The 18,653-nt window shown below is 38.2% G+C and overlaps 2 protein-coding genes across 2 annotated transcripts; both read left to right on the top strand.

Annotated features, from left to right (window-relative positions):
- The first annotated feature begins 975 nt into the window (after window positions 1–975).
- On the top strand, window positions 976–10,001 carry LOC128881000 (solute carrier family 23 member 1). Its single transcript, XM_054131634.1, has 13 exons — window positions 976–1,290; window positions 3,749–3,877; window positions 5,054–5,211; window positions 7,051–7,256; window positions 7,328–7,454; window positions 7,559–7,679; window positions 8,099–8,354; window positions 8,441–8,569; window positions 8,624–8,782; window positions 8,863–8,942; window positions 9,037–9,178; window positions 9,265–9,400; window positions 9,770–10,001. The coding sequence occupies exons 1-13, from the start codon at window positions 1,258–1,260 to the stop codon at window positions 9,843–9,845; spliced, it is 1,752 nt and encodes a 583-aa protein (XP_053987609.1). The 5' UTR covers window positions 976–1,257; the 3' UTR covers window positions 9,846–10,001.
- A 254-nt stretch (window positions 10,002–10,255) lies between these two features.
- Window positions 10,256–14,106, top strand: LOC128881566 (sphingomyelin phosphodiesterase 4). Its single transcript, XM_054132758.1, has 14 exons — window positions 10,256–10,411; window positions 10,778–11,077; window positions 11,146–11,248; window positions 11,324–11,555; window positions 11,613–11,823; window positions 11,886–11,998; window positions 12,067–12,225; window positions 12,291–12,462; window positions 12,532–12,717; window positions 12,777–12,992; window positions 13,063–13,155; window positions 13,221–13,397; window positions 13,483–13,712; window positions 13,798–14,106. The coding sequence occupies exons 1-14, from the start codon at window positions 10,385–10,387 to the stop codon at window positions 13,934–13,936; spliced, it is 2,358 nt and encodes a 785-aa protein (XP_053988733.1). The 5' UTR covers window positions 10,256–10,384; the 3' UTR covers window positions 13,937–14,106.
- The last annotated feature ends 4,547 nt before the right edge of the window (window positions 14,107–18,653 follow it).

Genomic DNA, 18,653 nt, shown 5'->3' with positions numbered 1-18,653 from the left:
TATCTTCCGACGAGATTTTACAGCGTGTAGATAATATTATTTTTATCAATGAAGAGTCAGGTGAAATATATAGGTAAAATTCCTTGGCAACCCACGCGTGGGTCTATAACAGAGTTAAATCTAAATCAGACCGTAAATAACAAATTAAAAGATATAAAAGATACAAAGATACGATGTACAACGATGAAAAACAAATTATGTATTTAAATATTTTAAAAGTAACAATGTTTCTTCAAACTAAGCATTTTCTAAGAATTCGTATATTTTTATTCTGTATCGCGACTACTTGCGCAGTGTCTATAAAACGTCTAACATAAATTACGTGCAATTGTATATCAGGTGTACTTACTTGCCGTATGTAGAAGTAATTAGGTTTATCTGCTTTGGTAATTAGACTATAATCTAATGTCCTTTGATATTTTAGTTCGTTCAAACAAACTTAAAGACTCTTGAAATATTTTACATCATTTAATATTTGTATTTCATTCGTAATTTCAATTATTTTCATGGATGTTATTGTATATATTTACTGTATTGAATTTATTGTTGATAAAGTCGTTACGTATTATAATTTAGTGTACAATGTTTTAATACAAAATCTTTTATATTTTCTCTACCTTGTTTATCATTAATTTTTGTTATACTCGACGCATCAAGCTAATATAAAAAATCTAAAATTAAACAAACAATTCTTTCCTAACGTTCAACGATTCAGGAGCCGAATGAAATTATCGGATATACTTCCAAGAGTCAGAAGTAAACATAAACTCAATTTGTTTATCCTTGAAATAAAAGAGGCCTAAAAATGTAACAATAGTAGAATGAAAAGAATTATTCGATGAACCACTGTATTCGTGGTAGACCAACGAGCCTGATCGACAATTTATTAGTTCTCATTATCCCCAGTCAGACTGTGCTTTAATTGTTAGTCAGCTTTCTTCTTGAAACGACAGTTACCAAAATCCACGCGAATCTCGTCGAGCGTACACGTCTCGTCTCCGAGCGAGGCATTTAGTGATAAATTAAGGAGCGATCGCGTCTATTGAAACAGTTAGTCGCCGACACTGTTTTAACGTGGATCGCCGATCGATGTCCGTCCGTTTCGCGCCGAAGAATACTTCCGCGATACTTTCGGCGGCACCCGGAGGATCGACGGGGTTTTTCGTGGCGGTGAAGAGCTCCTCGATTTAATCCCGATTCCGTAACAGGGTAATTCGAACGTCAGCTACAATTTCAGAGTGAAAACGTGATTTAAGTATGGCTGTAAACGAGATGCAGATGACAGAAGTGGTAAGTGATCGGACACACTCGCGTGTAGAGGAAGAAAAATTGCTAGAAGCTTCTCGAGAAGCTTTCTGATCGAGAAGATTATTGTCAGCGTGACCGTCGGCAATTTTAGACTATTAAAAGCAATTAAAGCGCGGCACTGTTCTGTTTCGAGCAACTGGGAGCATCTCGAAACGCGTCGCTTAAAGATTTAGTACTATGAAAGCTTAACGCGATAAACATACAGGGTGTCCCAAAAGTCGGGGAGGAGCCGGAAATGCGGGGTAGCTGAGACTATTCTGAACAACAATTTCCTTTGCAAAAATGTCGGATGGGGCTTCGTTAAGGAGATATTAAGAGAAAACCCCGACCAATCAGAGCGCGCGTAGACCGTTGGAGCGCCCGCGATAGCGAAGGGTACGCGCTAGGCGGCAGCGTCAATGTCCTTCGATGCACGTCGAGTCACTTGTTCGCGTACAAGGGCGGCCGCGCTTAGCACATAGCCTTCGCTACCGCGGCCGCTCCAACGGTCTACGCGCGCTCTGATTGGTCGGGGTTTTCGCTTAATATCTCCTTAACGAAGCCCCATCCGACATTTTTGCAAAGGAAATTGTTGTTCAGAATCGTCTCAGCTACCCCACATTTCCGGCTCCTCCCCGACTTTTGGGACACCCTGTATAGTATCGTTTTATATTTTTAAATACAGTGGATACGGAGATTCACTGGAACTGACTCGGAGATACGTTATTGAAAATTAAAATAGAGCGCTTGACAATTTTTCATTTACTTTCGTAAAGAACGCTTTCTCCGATACGATTCTTGTTCTCGAAGCAATGTTTGTGTTGTAAGATGAACAACACCGTTGACTTTCATTCTGGGGACAATGAATCCCCAAATATGATCCAAACACATTATTGTAAACAATATACGGAGAACCTAGCGTTGTTCGTTTAACTTGAATTTTAATAGAATAAAATTGAATTTTGGAAGACGGACAATGAACAACAATTTTAATGAAATTGTTTGCGCGAATAGCGATCGAGGCCTAGGATATCTGAATCGATTTCCCTTTTCCCTGTGTAGCTCGAGGAACACTGACTCGTGGTGTGACGCGAATTTGATAATGAACTTGAACGATCGTGATCTTAAGAAGGACGGTAACGATTTATATTTAGATTCCAATGGGAACATTGAGAGCGCGAGTATTGTCCGCGTAGCGTGAACACTTCATCAACCGCAATTAAATATGTTTTCGCGATTAAAAGATACAATTCACCATCGTCGCCAAGGAGAACAGTGGTTATCGGATCTCGTGGCGTTTGCACGTGCTTAGTCGATTATCCACTTTACCTCTTGCTTACAATTTTTTCATTAGAAACTAGAAGAATTACAATTGCTGTATTTCATAGTCTACATTGCTAGTCGATTAGTTTACGGTTTCAGGTTTTGGTAGTTTCTGACCAGTTTGGAAGTGAACAAAACCCGATTCATCTTATTCTGTCTTATAATAAATAGTCGTACAAAGATTACAATTATAATTACTATATTTTATAGTTTGAATTACTAGTCGATTAGCTCACGGTTCCAGGTTTTGGTAGTTTCGGAGTCTGATCAGTTTGGAAGTGAACAAAACCCGGTTCATCTTATTCTGTCTTACAAGTAATCGTACAAAGATCACAATGATAATTACTATATTTTATAGTTTACATTCTTATAATAAATATTTCTCCAAAGATTTGAGATCTATAGTTCCAATAGTTTTTTAAAAATATCTTGGAATATTATCCAACGTAAACAGAGTTCCAAACTAGCTCACTCTTTCGCACGTGGCCAACTAAGCAAAAAAATATCTCACGACGATTTGATAATTTGCCAGCGATTCTGAATTAATCCCGACGATAACAATCGTTAAACAGACGATGAGAACTACGAGATTACACGTGAGACCTGGAAAATCACGACACTGAGAAAAGCAGCGAGATTTGTAAATCCATCGGGATTGATCGAAACAATTTGCATGAAAACACGAACCGCGTTACCTAATGCTGCTTCCTTTAATCATATCTTTTACTGGATATTAATACTGCAACGTAGTTAACCGTGTTAACGAGCGTGACGATACAATTACTGCGAGTTTGTTCTCCTACGTAATTGCGTAACCGAACTTATTATAATAACGAATATTTTCTGCTACCTCGCTGGGGATGCTGTCTAACCTGGCGTCTATTCTTGTTTTCCTGGGTCTTTCCGCGCTAAGCGTTGCGTTCGCGTTTCAACGGCTCGAATTGGAGACCTTGCGACGTAGAAAAAATTACGACGTCATTATAAAAGATCCCGAACTCCGTAGGAGAAAAGCTGAAATATTTCTTGGAAGTAACGAGAGACCGCCTCGAACGTTTCGCGGCGCGAATTAGTTTCACAGCGCGAATTAGTTTCACGGTTGATTAAATCGCGCGACGTACGACGCTTTTTGTTGTTCCAGAACATACAGGGTTCAAACTTCAACCAGCAGGATGGTAAGACCGCCAGCAAAGGCAACAGAAAAACGAATCTTACCTACGGGATCGACGACGTTCCACCCTGGTATCTGTGCTTGTTTATGGCTCTACAGGTATTATTGCGATGCATTAAATTTGCAGTAGTTTAAGTATAATCGCTGGAAGGGATCTTGTCAGGTTGTAAAGTCGGTCGGACATCGATCTCTACAGCTTAAGTCGACCGCAATTAATAATCTGACACCTTTTTAGACAAGGACAGAGCTAGAGTTTTCGTTCAGGGCCGTATGATATCAGAATTAGGATGTTCACATTTCAATAACTTTTTTCTTCTTATGTATGTTCACACATAATTCTGTTGGCCGACTTATTGAAAATACTGTGGTAGGTAGGAACTTAGTTAACCAATCATCGTCAAGAGTTTTCCAATTTGGAAAAACCCGCGTAGCAAACATTAAGTCTTGGGGCCCCGGGGTGTAACGTGGACATGTATACTTTAGAGCCGCCATCACCCCTGTTGTCCTACGGATCAGTTACCTGGGCCAATAAAGCAATAACTACTGTTTCGGTTTACGACCTCACAAGATCCTTTCCAGCGACTATACATATACGGGCTGTCCCAGAATTAGTGTAAGAACCGGAAATGGGTGGTAGCTGAAACGATTCTGAACAACAGTTTCCTTGTCAAAAAACGTCGGATGGTGCTTCGTTTTTAAATTATTAAGAAAAAACCACCGACCAATCACTAGCGGCCGAGCAGCGCGCGTTCAGGCTAGCCAGCCAGTCCTGACTCGAGTCTATGCTCTCGTGGCTGAGCGCGTGCTACTCAGACGTTGTGATTGGTCGGTGGTTTTTCCTTAATAATTCAAAAACCATCCGACACTTTTGCAAAGGAAATTGTGGTTCAGAATCGTTCCAGCTACCGGTTCTTACACTAATTCTGGGACACCCTGTATACTGCTTCAGTTCCACTTTCGTTTCTAATCAGCTCGAAAGCGGAATCATGGGAAGAGCAAGACCTTGAATTTAACCTGAGTTCTACAAAGCAAATCTCTGTTGTAATCCTCGTGACTTACGGTCTAGATCTATCCAATAATCTCGCTTATCCTGATAAGATACATATTTGACTATGTTTTCGATAGTGTCTCGGCAGAGAATTTTCTAATCTCTCTTGCGAGCTTAACGTTCAAATTCCACTCAAACCACTCGCATTTTTTAACAATATCTCTCTCTCTCTCTCTCTCGTCTTATTGAAAGAAATAAGAAAACAAATATAGGACACGTTTTTACAGCACTATTTGACGATGATAGGAGCGATCGTCTCCATTCCCTTTATCCTGACGCCAGCCTTGTGCATGGCCGAGGACGATCCTTCCAGAAGTTACATAATCTCCACCATGATCTTTGTCACGGGATTGGTCACATTTTTCCAGACAATCATAGGCTGCAGGTAATACACGAAAGTATGTCAGGTTACGAATTTAATGCTGGATAATTTAACGCGTTAATAATTAATTTATAGTTCGCTACACTCCTTTGCGTGTTTCCCCTGATTAATGGGACCGGTTATGTACATTTATTCTGAACCAGTTTATTATGAATCATTTCAGACTATTGAAACAATAATAGTCGCTAGATAGGCGCAGGATAATTGCTTGCCAGGTTCATGATCACGACGATTGCGGTTCACTATATGTTCGATGTAATGTAAAGAAGAACTGAATGATCGCAACAATCTCGCTACAGCTATTTAATTTAATTACGACGTTTTTGTGTAATTCGGTGACCATTAAAGTAATCATTGAAAATAACCGTCCTGTCAGTCGATTATATCTTGTTAATAACGTATTACGGATTCTCAATTCGATGAAGAGAATCGTACAAGAATTCGCGCGGTGTCTAATAAATCAATCATCTCACCTCACTCGTGTTGCTCTAATTCGATGTACAAGTGACTTATAAAAAAAAAAAATAGCGTAGACTGCTTCGTTTTCATTACATCGAGCCCTCTGCTAAAATATTTTACGATATAACAGAGTCTGTCTACTTATTTTCCGAGTAACGAGTAAATTCTATTGTGCAGTTTCTGCAACGTTTACATAAATTTCAACAATGATTACGTTACTGATTTACGATAGACGATTAACATTCAAAGATTACATTTACACATTTAGTCTAACATCTCTAACAAGAAAGGCATTAACGCGACACGAAACTCGAATTAACATGTATTTGTAATTCAAAGAGAACGGTAAATGCGTACCGAGCAATTGTTAGATAATTCTACGTGTTTCGTTCAAGCTGTAATATTTACAACTAATTCCTCATGCTAATGCTCGGTGATTTTATCGTATAAACATTGTTTCGTACTCTCGTTTAGCAAGATTTACGACTCGTCAGCGACTTCAGGTTCCGGGAAAGAGTCACCCTCGATCCTTATTATAAACTTTACGACACAAGACGAGCACTGTTGTTCAATGCCACGAATTATGGGATGTTCATTCTTCCAGAATTTATTGCGCTTGGCTTTTCAAGCATTCTGTTACATAAAACGGATTAGTAGCGATCCTGCATGTTTATACTTCTAATTAACAGTGGCACTATATCTTACAAGCAGTGCGAATATTTACTGTAACGTTATTCATCTTTCCAGGAAACTTACTTCATTCATCTATAGTTAAATGAAGGATAAAATACAGGGTGATCCGTTCGCTAGTAGACACAATGGACAACCACAACAATAGCCGACCGTCGTGAAGTCTACAACGACGGTCGGCTATTTTTGTGGTTGTCTATTGTGTCTACTAGCGAGTGGATCACCCTGTATTTTTTGTAGTGTACGTTGTCGTATTACTCTACACTACAGAGTGACACGTAGAAAAGGGAATGCTGAAAATTGTAATTCAGCATTATCTACTAAACATATTCTGCTGGAATGTCTAATTGGTGCAAATGTCAGAACCCAAGAAAAACTTCCTGTTGATATTGAACAGTGTTTAAATGGAAACAAAATATTATATATAAAAGGAATACTAACTTATTTTGAGAAAATCAAAATAATTGAAGATGTTTGTTATGTAATTAATTTCAGATAGTAAAAACTGTTATACTGATGAAAACTAAGCGATATATGTTAAATATAATGTAATAAGACACAAAATGTAATAATGTATTGTAACGTGGTCGCTAATGACTAAATAACTGATGCGACTACTCATTACTTAATATCTTTTATACTAAAATTAAGCCTTCTACCTTTGATTAATGCTATTTCTAATATTTCTCCTAGATTGCCCCTGGTACAAGGAGGAACCATATCGTTTCTGGTCCCAACTCTTGCCCTGTTGAATCTCCCACAATGGAAATGTCCAGCGCCAGAAATTTTAAACGAAATGTCCGCAGATGATCGCACCGAATTATGGCAGGTCCGTATGAGGGAGCTCTCTGGAGCGATCGCCGTGTCCGCTTTGTTCCAAGTGGTCATCGGGTTCGGAGGTACATGAAACGCAATCATTTAAAGTATCCCCGTTAGACTCTTCGTCTACTCAGTATATTTTCATACACAGGAATTATTGGCTACCTATTGAAATTCATCACTCCACTCACAATCGTCCCCACCGTCTCGCTGGTTGGATTATCCCTCTTCGAGAACGCGGCTGACGCAGCGTCGCAACACTGGGGCATCGCAGCTGGGTAAGACTCTGAAACAAACATTTTATACAATTAGTAAAAATATATGCACATCTTTTCTAAATTCTTTTAACAAAATTTCTAAAACTACGTGTGTTTTTCTCCAGAACGATACTGATGTTAACCCTATACTCCCAGATATTGGTGAACGTGCCGTGCCCCATTCTGATGTACCGTAAAGGCGAGGGGATACGAGTCGTGTGGTTCGAGCTGTTCAAACTATTCCCGGTAAAAACGTTGATATCTCGATTAGTTAGAGAAATGATCAGCATCGAAAAGAACACCGTAAATCTACCTTTAATTGCCTCGTGTTCATAAAATCATATCTCGTTAAATAACAAAGTTAACAAAAATTCCTTCTCGCTGAAACATGAGCCTCACTTTACCATGCAATTTCCATATTTGAAATTTTCCATTCGGACGATAGTTTTGGAGTTAGAGCGCTGTATCACTAAGGCTAGGACACCCTGTACAATTCTACAGCACCCGAGCCACAACGAAAACCATGAGTTCATTTATATTTTAACAACTAGTTTACGTGTTTACCAAGTATTTAACCTTCTCATTTCTAAATTAGTACCGCGATATATTTTTCAATAACATTATTGATTATTTCTAACCCAATTCATTATTCCGTTGCTATGCAGGTGTTACTAACAATAGTAGTCATGTGGATAATTTGCACTATCTTGACCGTGACCGACGCTTTGCCTGTCGGTCACCCAGCGAGGGCGGACAGTAAAATAAAAATTATCAGCCAATCTCCATGGTTCCGTGTGCCGTACCCAGGCCAATGGGGCACACCTACTGTAACTCTGTCGGGTGTGTTGGGAATGCTAGCTGGTGTACTGGCCTGCACGGTGGAATCCATCAGCTATTATCCAACCACTTCCAGAATGTGTGGTATGGAATATACATTATATATATATAACGAATACTGATTTTTAGAACAGTATCGTTTGGATTAATACTATTATACTAATTTTCAGGCGCACCACCGCCACCTGTTCACGCCATCAACCGAGGTATCGGTATGGAGGGTCTGGGCACCATGTTGGCTGGTCTCTGGGGCAGTGGAAACGGCACGAATACATTTGGAGAAAACGTTGGAACTATAGGTAAACTATTTTTCCCAAATGCGCAACAATATACTTAAAATTGATGGTTCGCAGGAGTGACCAAGGTGGGTAGTCGCAGAGTGATCCAATGGGCGTGCGGATTGATGATCCTGCAAGGATTGATTAGCAAATTCGGCGCCGTTTTCATTATCATCCCCGAGCCCATAGTCGGCGGGATATTCTGCGTGATGTTTGGAATGATTTGCGCTTTCGGTGTGGTACAAAAACGAGAAACACATTCCTCTCTTAAAACTATCCCGAATAAAAATGTTGAAAATATTATTATTCTCCAGGTCTCTCCGCGTTGCAATACGTGAACCTGAATTCTGCGAGGAATCTCTACATCCTAGGCTTTTCCATCTTCTTCCCCTTGGTAAAATCATTTTCTGTAATAAAATATAATAATCCTATATTACTATACATTTTCATCTTTGTAGAATTAATCTCTTCGTTATAAATTTGTTCAGGTTTTGTCAAAGTGGATGATCAAACACTCCGACGTGATCCAGACTGGAAATGAAATAGCCGACGGAGTCCTCACCGTCTTGCTCAGCACGACTATCTTAGTTGGGGGTGTAGTGGGATGTTTGCTGGACAACATCATACCTGGTACGATTCACTCGCTTTAATGTATCTGTAATGTTTCATATATTTTCAACGTTAAAATATTCTATCTTTCTTTTCTACTTATCTAGGTACGCCCGAGGAACGTGGACTCATAGCTTGGTCGAAGGAGATGGAATTAAATACCACAACAGATGATAAAGATGATCAAGGAGAATACGTGCCCAATACATTCGATTTTCCGTTCGGAATGAGCGTTTTGAGAAGGTGAACAAATATTTCATACTTCAGAACTGAAGAAAGAATGCCTTTGTTATAATAGAATTAGCAATTTTATGTCAGAATTCGATAGAGCAATGAATTTCGAGCATAAAAGTATTAATGTACATTTATCCTGGAACTAATACTTTCCAAGATATTCAAGTACTACTTGCATGTGATCTTGAGTGACCTTAAACGACCTTGAATCGTAATTCGTCTCGCCCTGTACAATCACATCCATCTCACAATCAGCTGAAGGTTCATCCCCACCACAACCTGTACATTCGTTAGTTTGAATCATCTCGTCCATTTTATTTATGTATTTCCCCACAGATTTGATTCTCATACGCATTCTACCGATAATCTCTGTTACAGATGGAAATGGACGTACTACGTACCATTTCTACCTACATACAAGCCAGGGATCTATTCCTGCGGTCAGAAGAAATAGTGAATGTAACATTGGTTTTACGTTACTTGATATATTGCAACAAAACTTGCGATGGTATGAACGTTGGATGAACCAGCGTGGAAGAAAGGAACGGCTATTTGAATATGTACTTAATTTTAATGGAATTGAGAATAAAATAGTTTTTATATAAAGAACGATGAACTGTACTTTTTTATTTCCTCGCGAATACAACTAAATATTAAAGGTGATGTTTGAAAAACACTGGCACAGGACGATGAGCAAAACCATGCAAAACCCTAGGCTTCGAATAAATCTGAAGTTTGCCGATGTGATTGTCTCGTTTCCTCTTTTAAACATTTTCCAAAGAAGGAAACGAGACAATCACGTCGGCAAACTTCAGATTTATTCGAAGCCTAGGGTTTTGCCCATCTCTGCCATTGGAGATAGCAACGTCACAACGTGTTCGACACTTTAATCGTATATGTGGCGCGAAGTACTACGGTTGGCGAGAACATTGTTTGGAGACGTTTAAATGTCATCTCTAACAACAATTCGCGTAAAATCGAACAAACACAATCATGGCTACATCTACAGACATCGCTACGGTACTAAATACGTATACTGTTTTTATTTATTAACGCAACTTCGGCTAAGGTGCTATGAAAACATAACCTGTACTTAACCTTAAATACGTTAACCGGCTTATTTAAAATGTTACAGGAAAGTAAACTTTTTACTAAAATTGTACCTATTGTCCGCAATGTTTATAATTTTAAAAATGTATTATACTTTGAAATAAACTAGTATATACACCAGTGTACATGTTGCATTCCTTGTGTTAAAGTGTACTTGATATGTGATTTTTATCATGTATAGATTTACCTGTATAGAACCAATAAATTATTTACACGCATCTGTACGATCTCTGTAGTCAATATATTCACATTACAATATATGTATTGCACATATAGATCCGAATGCAGAGGTATCTGAACATGCCATTGGTACAGCGGTGCAAGGAAATAGCAACATTGATAGAGGAATCCAGTACAACAGAATTACACCATGTATTTCCAATACTGATCGATTCATTATTTGGAACAACTGATAATATTGGTTGGGGCTTACACAGCATCACATTTAAGAAAAATCCACAAGAATATGAAATGCTTTGTAACTTCCTTAACCCACAGGGACCAGTTTTCTCTTTATGTTATAAACTACTACCAGACTGTTACTTGAAGTACAATTTTCCAGTATCATATTTGCCGGTATGTTGGATACTTATTGTGTTATAATCGTAGAAGCAAAGAACATTAATTGTTACATTTTATCTTAGGTAAAAATACGTTCAATGCTGGAGGAAGGTGTAATACCACCATTCTACCTTGATAAAATTAGAGATGATCAGGGTACACGTGCTGTATCTGTGTTAAATATGAGTATCCTTTTTCTTATTTTAGACTAAAGATTTAAAAAAAAAATTTGAATAGATTACATCCTTAACATTGGTACAGATCCCTTCGAATATTACATCTTTCATTTTGCTTATCATTTAACAAACCCATGGCTACAAGTGCAGCAACAAGAAAATGTTTGGGTTAACTGGGAAACTGTTTATGTTCAATTAGCGCATTGTTACTTGTACCACTTTTTACCTAGAGATAATTCTCCAGTTTTGCCTATCATTGGTCCATATATTCGGAAGACACCTCAAAGAAAATTAGTGCAATCCCCGGAATCTAAAAGGTATACTATTTCGAGACTTAATGATAAGTTAAAAGTTTAAATCAAGAATTATTACAGATTGCAAACTCCGCGGCTGCTGAAAACATCAATATTATCGCCAGGATCTCCGAATGTCACGTTCACTGTACCGCAGCAGCAGTGTCTACCGCAAGTATGGAGAAGCGAGACTGTAGTTCAAGTTTTTCTCGACTTCTGGTTAGAATGCTCAGAAGAGAATCAGTTGAACCCACGATTAGGGACTACGTATGTTTCGTCCGTTCCGCGTCGAGTAAGTTCATAGCGAACAGTTCTTTATAAGATTCATAAGTTCACGTACAATTTTAATTACAGCATAGTATTCATTCTGGAGAACACATACGCCTTGTACGAGCATTCATAAAAACCTTGCACGAGTTTGCAAACAGCGCGATAGGCGATAAAAGTGCAATGGACGAATTGAAACGGTATTTAAAAATATTAGATAAATGCGTAAAAATAATCCAAATTTTCTACATGTCTTTGTCATTCACAGAATAATTTTGCCTTCTGTCCAAGGCAAGATCTACACATTCCTACGAAAAGCCATATATCATTGGCCTTTAGATAGTTCATTTAGATTAATTCTTGAAGCATGGTTGAGCTTTATTCAGCCATGGAGATATTTCCCTGGTATATCATATACAAAGGAAGGGTATGTGCATAGTTTAATGTAGGCTCTTGGAATACTATTGTAAAAAATTCCTTCGTTCTTTATAGTAAACCGGAAGAAGAAGAACGGGGAAAAATATACGATGCGTACAGGTGGATGCCCTTTGTTGCAAACAATCTATTAGCGTACACAGCTATATTTGAACAACTACTCCCGCGTTTCATGAGAACAGACCTCGTAGCTCCTAAAAATGCATTAATGTTGTTCAGGGTTACCAAAGTAAGCGAACGTTATGTAAACGATTGGAAGTGCAACTTGGCTCTACTTTATCAAACATGTATTTTACAGGTGTTTTCGCAACCTTATTTAGCAAAAATGATATGCGAGGTTGAGAGTCACATGGACGATGTTGGATTGAGTAGAAGTCGAGCATCTTCGAATCAATGGGCTTCGATTGTACGACAACAAATTTTAGAACTCGAAGGACCGACGTACCAATACGTTCCAATGTTTTCAATGTCTACCGCTTCGCAAGTATGTTAAATGTATAATCGCATTCTTATTGTTTAATATTTTTGGAATTTCTATCTTAGGTCGTATGTCTGTTGAGCACAATAAAGCAGGCACATTTAACCGCGACTAGTCTGATCGATGCATTAGAAAAGAAACGAAAAAATAGACGGTTTTTGTTAGCAATATGGGAGTTTTTCAATAACGAAGATTCTTCGGACGACATCAGTATAGAAGAACGACGTCGAGTTCCCATCTACTTGGCAAATGCACAGCAACAATTAATTGAAATTTTCGAGGTAAATACGATACAGACAAGATTAACACTTGTATTGAATGTTGCTATTTCGTACATATAATATTTTACAGATAAACGTAGAAAACATCCCTCAAGTAGCAATCGAAGCCGATCAAGAGTATCACGAGAGCATTTTATCGACATCCTTTTGTCATCAATCACAAGTATTAAATTACTTCTCTAATCATTTTTAAATAGATTAAAGAATTCTAATACGTTAATCTTATAGACGGATTCGAGCTTAGATACGAGTAAGCCAGGTGTTTTTGTATCCGTGCAAAAAGACAGGCAAACGTGTCAATACATCGAGTACATGGGAGATCCAGAATTACAGCCAGTGAGAAGCAACGAGTGTGCTTTCCTTGTTAGATATTTTTACAAACTTTGCGTTTACGTAAATATGAAGGTAAACATTACTTAAAAATATTTTCGGTAAAAATAATAATAAATATTTGAGATGAGGTTGTTTTACTTTGGTATGCTTCAAACAGTACCGACACAAGATAACCGCGATGTACCATCAGCGTGGTTTCTTTGGCAGTGTTTGCCGACAGATCTTACAACCACCCACCAAAGTTGTGAAGCTACCAAAAAGAACACAGGATGGGTTCTCCAGTGGTTACGAGGAACGTATTCCCCCTCGACTGAGTTTACGACCGCTGGCTAATTATAGTTTTCTCCTAACCATGTGTTTAGGAATATTTATCGCTTGGCTGACAAAGTACGCGGCTCAACCTTAATTGATGTTGCGATTATTTTTGTTACGGAGCTAATGTCGATCATGTAACCGGAATCTCTCTTTACAGTTACGGTGCCTTTGCATTTCTCGGATTCGTTTTTTGCATGTGGTTTGTATATATAATAGTACGCGCGACATTGGAGCCTTGGACTAGATGGAGCGTGGACAGATTTAGGCCCAATACATCGTTCTCCGTAACTCAATAAATACAATCATCGCGTTATTAAGGACTGACACGTGCTATTTTGTACGATATTCAAAGGTATTCGTAAAGTAAATTTGTATACGAATTGTAATTTTTCAAATATTTAAGCGGATATGTTTGTGTATAAAATAATTTAAAATAAAATTTAATGCTTTTTTGAAAGTACGAAAATACCATTTCTTAATAAAGACAATGTTGATCCTTCCTGTCCGAGAATGAGAGTAATACTGCGATAAGTTATCATTATACAGCTCGTATTGCGAGAGGTACAACACGTCTTCGAAATACCGCTACGAATGTCGCTGGAGTAATTACTATTTAATCAATACATGTTACGAATAACCGATCATTTCTGTGGATCTCGTGCTGTACATACGTAGACTGCTTCGCGTAAGTACATACGGGTGGTTCGTTAACGTCGGCATTGTGAGGCATGGAAATGATATTGGACTGCAGCGGCGACATTCCGCGTGAAAGGTATCGGTAAAAGAAACGGAAAGGTATAGATTACAATTTTCTCTCATTGAGGGAGCAAAGTGGAGTATGCAATTCGCTAACAGTATTCAAACTATTGTATTCTTTGAGCTAATTTATGTATGGAAGTTTCTCCTTTTTTCTCATTTACATTTTCATCGAAGTTTCGTACTCTCGTTATACGTATTCTCGATACTGTATATAAACATGTATCGCGTTTAACGAAAATAACTATACGTCGCGCGCACGTTCCATGAAAGAAAAAATCCTTTAATTGGCTCGTTACTTGTAACCCGACTCCAACAGCATTTTTATGTCTCCCTAGGCGAAAACCATGCGAATGTATATCCCGCCGAGTTAACTATTGCTCGTTACATTGTAATTATGCACGACGCTAGTCTCTCCAACATCAATCCTTCGAGCTACCACGGCATATAAACTCCTAAGCGTAACCAAAAAAAAGAAAAACCAATAATTAAAATAATAAATATAAATATTTTTAGTAAAAATCATTTTAAAACGTTGGATACGTTTCTTTAGTTTTCATCATTCAGTTTTCATAGTTGAAAATTTAGCGTACCCAGCGATTGCACCACTGCTTCAAAGTCCGCCATCAACTTTCAATCGCATTAGTCGTATTAAGTCGTTAGATATTTAGCGAGATGGGTGTGTTTACATGCCCCGTGGAACGCGAACATGACCCGTTTTCGGTCTAGATCCGTGCAACCGATATTCTAGCCGAGAGGCTCGACTTCACGAGTCAATTCAGTTTCGCGACGCGATTATGCATCCTTTATGCACCGTCAAACGACCTGTTATGCGCCTGTTACGAACAATAAGCACGATCGAATTACCTCGAATGGACTCGTTCACTATTCGTTAAGATCGCCTCTGTAAGGAGCACGTGCCCGTTAAAATCAATGAACATTAGGCGAGCTTCTATCGCAGCGGAGACTCATTCCTCGCGAGACAATTCCGTAGGCTTCCAAATAGGGATGTTCGATTCCGATTCGATTCTTTAGAAAATCGATCCTTTCGGTAAAAAAAAATCGATTTTTTGAATCGATTCTTTCACGTAAGAATCGAAGATCGATTTTTCTTAACAATAAAAGCACATTCACTCCTACATTACTATTCGAAAAAAGTATAGGAATAGCGATGAAAATATAAACAATGTAGAGTCTGCCTTCGGTGTAAGAGGACGAAAAGTAACAAAACAAAAGATTGATTCTTTACAATAATCGATGCCGAGCGGAAGAATCGTATGGGAATCTGTTTACAGAAATAAAAATAAAAAAGGAAACAAAAAAGCCGATTCTTTTTAAAACCGATTCTTGCAGAATCGATTCTTTGGTTTCGATTTTTAAGAGGAATCGATTCTCTCATTCCGATTCAAAATCGATTCTTTCCGGTGAATCGGACATCCCTACTTCCAAATTACCGAGAAAGCCTCTTTAAAAAACAGACGAAAGGAAATACTTGTTACGCTTTTGTTTCCGCATTGAAGCTGTTATTCAGGAAGTACTCCCTGCTCTGATAACCAATGTTACATAGCAAACCACGAACGAGCAAGTATCGAATAGCTACGAAGGTGAAGTACGAGAGCCTCGGCTGTATTGTTTACGCGCTCGAGTAGCATTAAGTCGTTGCATAAATTTTGTCTGGCGACATTGCGTTGTATAGTGGTACAGTGAAACGATGAAGATGCATTTAAACGCTGAATTCGTGGCTTGCGTTTACCACGGGACAAAACTTTCGCGGCAACCTAATACGTTTGTTGCATAGTTTCTTTTTCTGCGTTGACTTCGTCTGTAAGTTATTGTTCTTGGCGAGAGTATCTTCGAGAAGTACGGTGCGCCGAAGTAAACCGATCTCGTGTGAAATAGCGTATTTTGGTTATCACCGCGAAACCGGAAATGTCGATGTCGCCTCGTGGCTTCCGCATCACTCAGCCGAGCGCGTGTAAATCTATCGTATTTAAATGTACGTTGTATTCAGCCGCATTTAAAGGCGTGAACATTCTATCCTAAAAATTCTATTCGTTCAATCATGTACAAATACAAATTTCAAGTATAGAATAAGATATTTCACTCTCTATACGAATCTGTATGCGTTGGTCCTATTCGTGATTATTAGACTGCGGATCTTTATGCAAAATAAAATCTTCGCGAACGTGCCTACAAAAATTGAACCTAAATAGAAATTTATTTTATTCTGCAAATATTACAACGTGAACTTTACTTTCAATCTTTTCTATATTCTTGCATATTGTTTGCATTTTGTAATTTCCTGCGCGTTCAAATTTCCTATAAACACATAAAGATCCGCTGTCTAGTGATTATTGTTCGAATAAAATTTCCCTCGTTTCTTAGAAGTATGTAACTGCAAAGGTAAACACTAGAGCGCGGGTACAGCACGTCCTCGACATTCTGGTAAGAGTATGCCAGGTGTCAGATTTAAAAAAAAAAAACAAAGTATAAGTGACCTTGAAATGCCCTCTAACCCTTTACACATAATTTCGTTCAACTCGGCGTACGTTTCGAGGTACCCATTTACAAATTAAAACGGAACAGACTATGTGTCCATTTTCAAAAGTGGCGAGATATAAAACATGCACAGCCGATCGAATTGTGCGATTCCATTAAAAGTTCTTCCTTGGCTTTCCTTAACGTGGAATTCGCGGAAGCCGCCGGGTCTCTCTGCGTATCGGGCTAATTACGTAATTGCCACCTATTAGAACAATGTAAAAACAGGCAAAGGTCGAAGACACGCTTAACGCCACGCAAGCAATTAAAATACAACGTTAAGTTTATTGCGCCTTGTAATTCTCGCGTTGGCGGACTCGATCATCGATGTATTAGATATTTGAAACAGTTCAATCGAATCTTTCTCGACAAGACAATAAAATTGGGAATATATTGTCTTATGATTTTTCTACTTCTTTTTATTTTTTTTTTTTTAGATAAATGTACGTTGCAACGTTTTTTTTAGAAGAAAAATAATGACTGAAAAATGTGATTTTTCACTTGGTATATGTATACCTAACCGCACACATATACATCCTGCGTAAGAGAGAACGAAAAACACGCAGACTCATTTGTCCGGTTAACCTTGGCAGTAATCCTATCCTGTCTAATGTCGAACGGAATAACAAATACCTGGTTGGTTGCGAGACGATCTAACTTGATTGGTAGATCACTGTGTAAATAGACAATCTATTTCTATGATTTCCTCGATCAAAAGCTGCCACGGGCGCGATACTGGTCACGTTTTAATTTACAAAAAACAACAGAAAAAATACAACAACGTTAAAAGAAAGAAAACAATTCGTTCGTTTCCGATCGAAACCGAGGGTTGCAGTCGAATAGCACCCCGTTCGTTTACAATTTATTTAAGTATCGACGCGACGATTCGGCGATGGTATCGTTCGTATTTACGTGAATAGCTGGATAAGAAAGAATTTTCTATTTTCATAGCTAGTATTGCGCTTCGCGCATGCGTGAACCTAGGATGACCAAGGGCAGAGGAAATCTTAAAAATATGCTATTTTCACGTTTTCGTCGTAAAATTCATCAAGTGTCCAGTTAAATGGCGTCGAAAAAAACGCTACGAAAATACTAATTCGTCCGTATAAACGTACGAAATTCGATTCCGAGGTTCGTTCCCTCTGATCGAAGAAATTTGAGCTTATACTTGAAATTCGACACCGTCCTAATGATTTATTTGCCCCGTGTTTCGTTCTATTTGCAATCGATTCGTGGGTTACGCTATGTATTAAGGGGGCATTTCACTGTGAACGCACAAAAAGGAGCATATTTTCAATCATTTTTTTCTCAGGAGCTATTGCATAAAATTGAATGAATGTTTTTTCTCCTTTAAAGGTATGATTAAGGAAAGTAAATAAAAAAATTTTTTCTTGTAAAAAATATTTCGTCATTTTTTTTACAAAATAATATGCATGTGTTTTTGGCTCTCCTGGTAACCTGAAACAGAAAATCGAAAAAGTTTATTAAACTATGTCGTCACACCTATGGTCGGAACCTCCAAGTAGTTGATATTTTGATTTTTACTTACAATTACACCTGATTTACGGTACACAAAAAAAGGTTTTTTTTTTTCTCTTTTTTACTAGAAACGCTGCCATTTTGTTTATTTTCGATGAAATAAATAAGTGGAGGTTCCGACGATAGGTGTGACGACATAGTTTAATAAACTTTTTCAATTGTCTGTTTCAGATTACCAGG

This window comes from Hylaeus volcanicus, chromosome 8 (assembly GCF_026283585.1).
Source record: "Hylaeus volcanicus isolate JK05 chromosome 8, UHH_iyHylVolc1.0_haploid, whole genome shotgun sequence".
Classification (NCBI taxonomy): Eukaryota; Metazoa; Arthropoda; class Insecta; order Hymenoptera; family Colletidae; genus Hylaeus; species Hylaeus volcanicus.
Note: the sequence above shows the minus strand (reverse complement) of the source record. Positions and strands in the feature narration are given on the sequence as shown.

Bases quoted from the DNA above. Each gene is read 5' to 3' on its own strand.
- LOC128881566 (XM_054132758.1), top strand. From the start codon at position 10,385: ATGGCTACATCTACAGACATCGCTACG. The intron at 11,824-11,885 runs GTAAGTTCATAG...TTTTAATTACAG, and splicing joins TTTCGTCCGTTCCGCGTCGA to CATAGTATTCATTCTGGAGA. The intron at 13,156-13,220 runs GTATTAAATTAC...TTAATCTTATAG, and splicing joins CCTTTTGTCATCAATCACAA to ACGGATTCGAGCTTAGATAC.
- LOC128881000 (XM_054131634.1), top strand. From the start codon at position 1,258: ATGGCTGTAAACGAGATGCAGATGACAGAAGTG. The intron at 9,179-9,264 runs GTACGATTCACT...CTACTTATCTAG, and splicing joins GCTGGACAACATCATACCTG to GTACGCCCGAGGAACGTGGA. The intron at 9,401-9,769 runs GTGAACAAATAT...TCTCTGTTACAG, and splicing joins GGAATGAGCGTTTTGAGAAG to ATGGAAATGGACGTACTACG.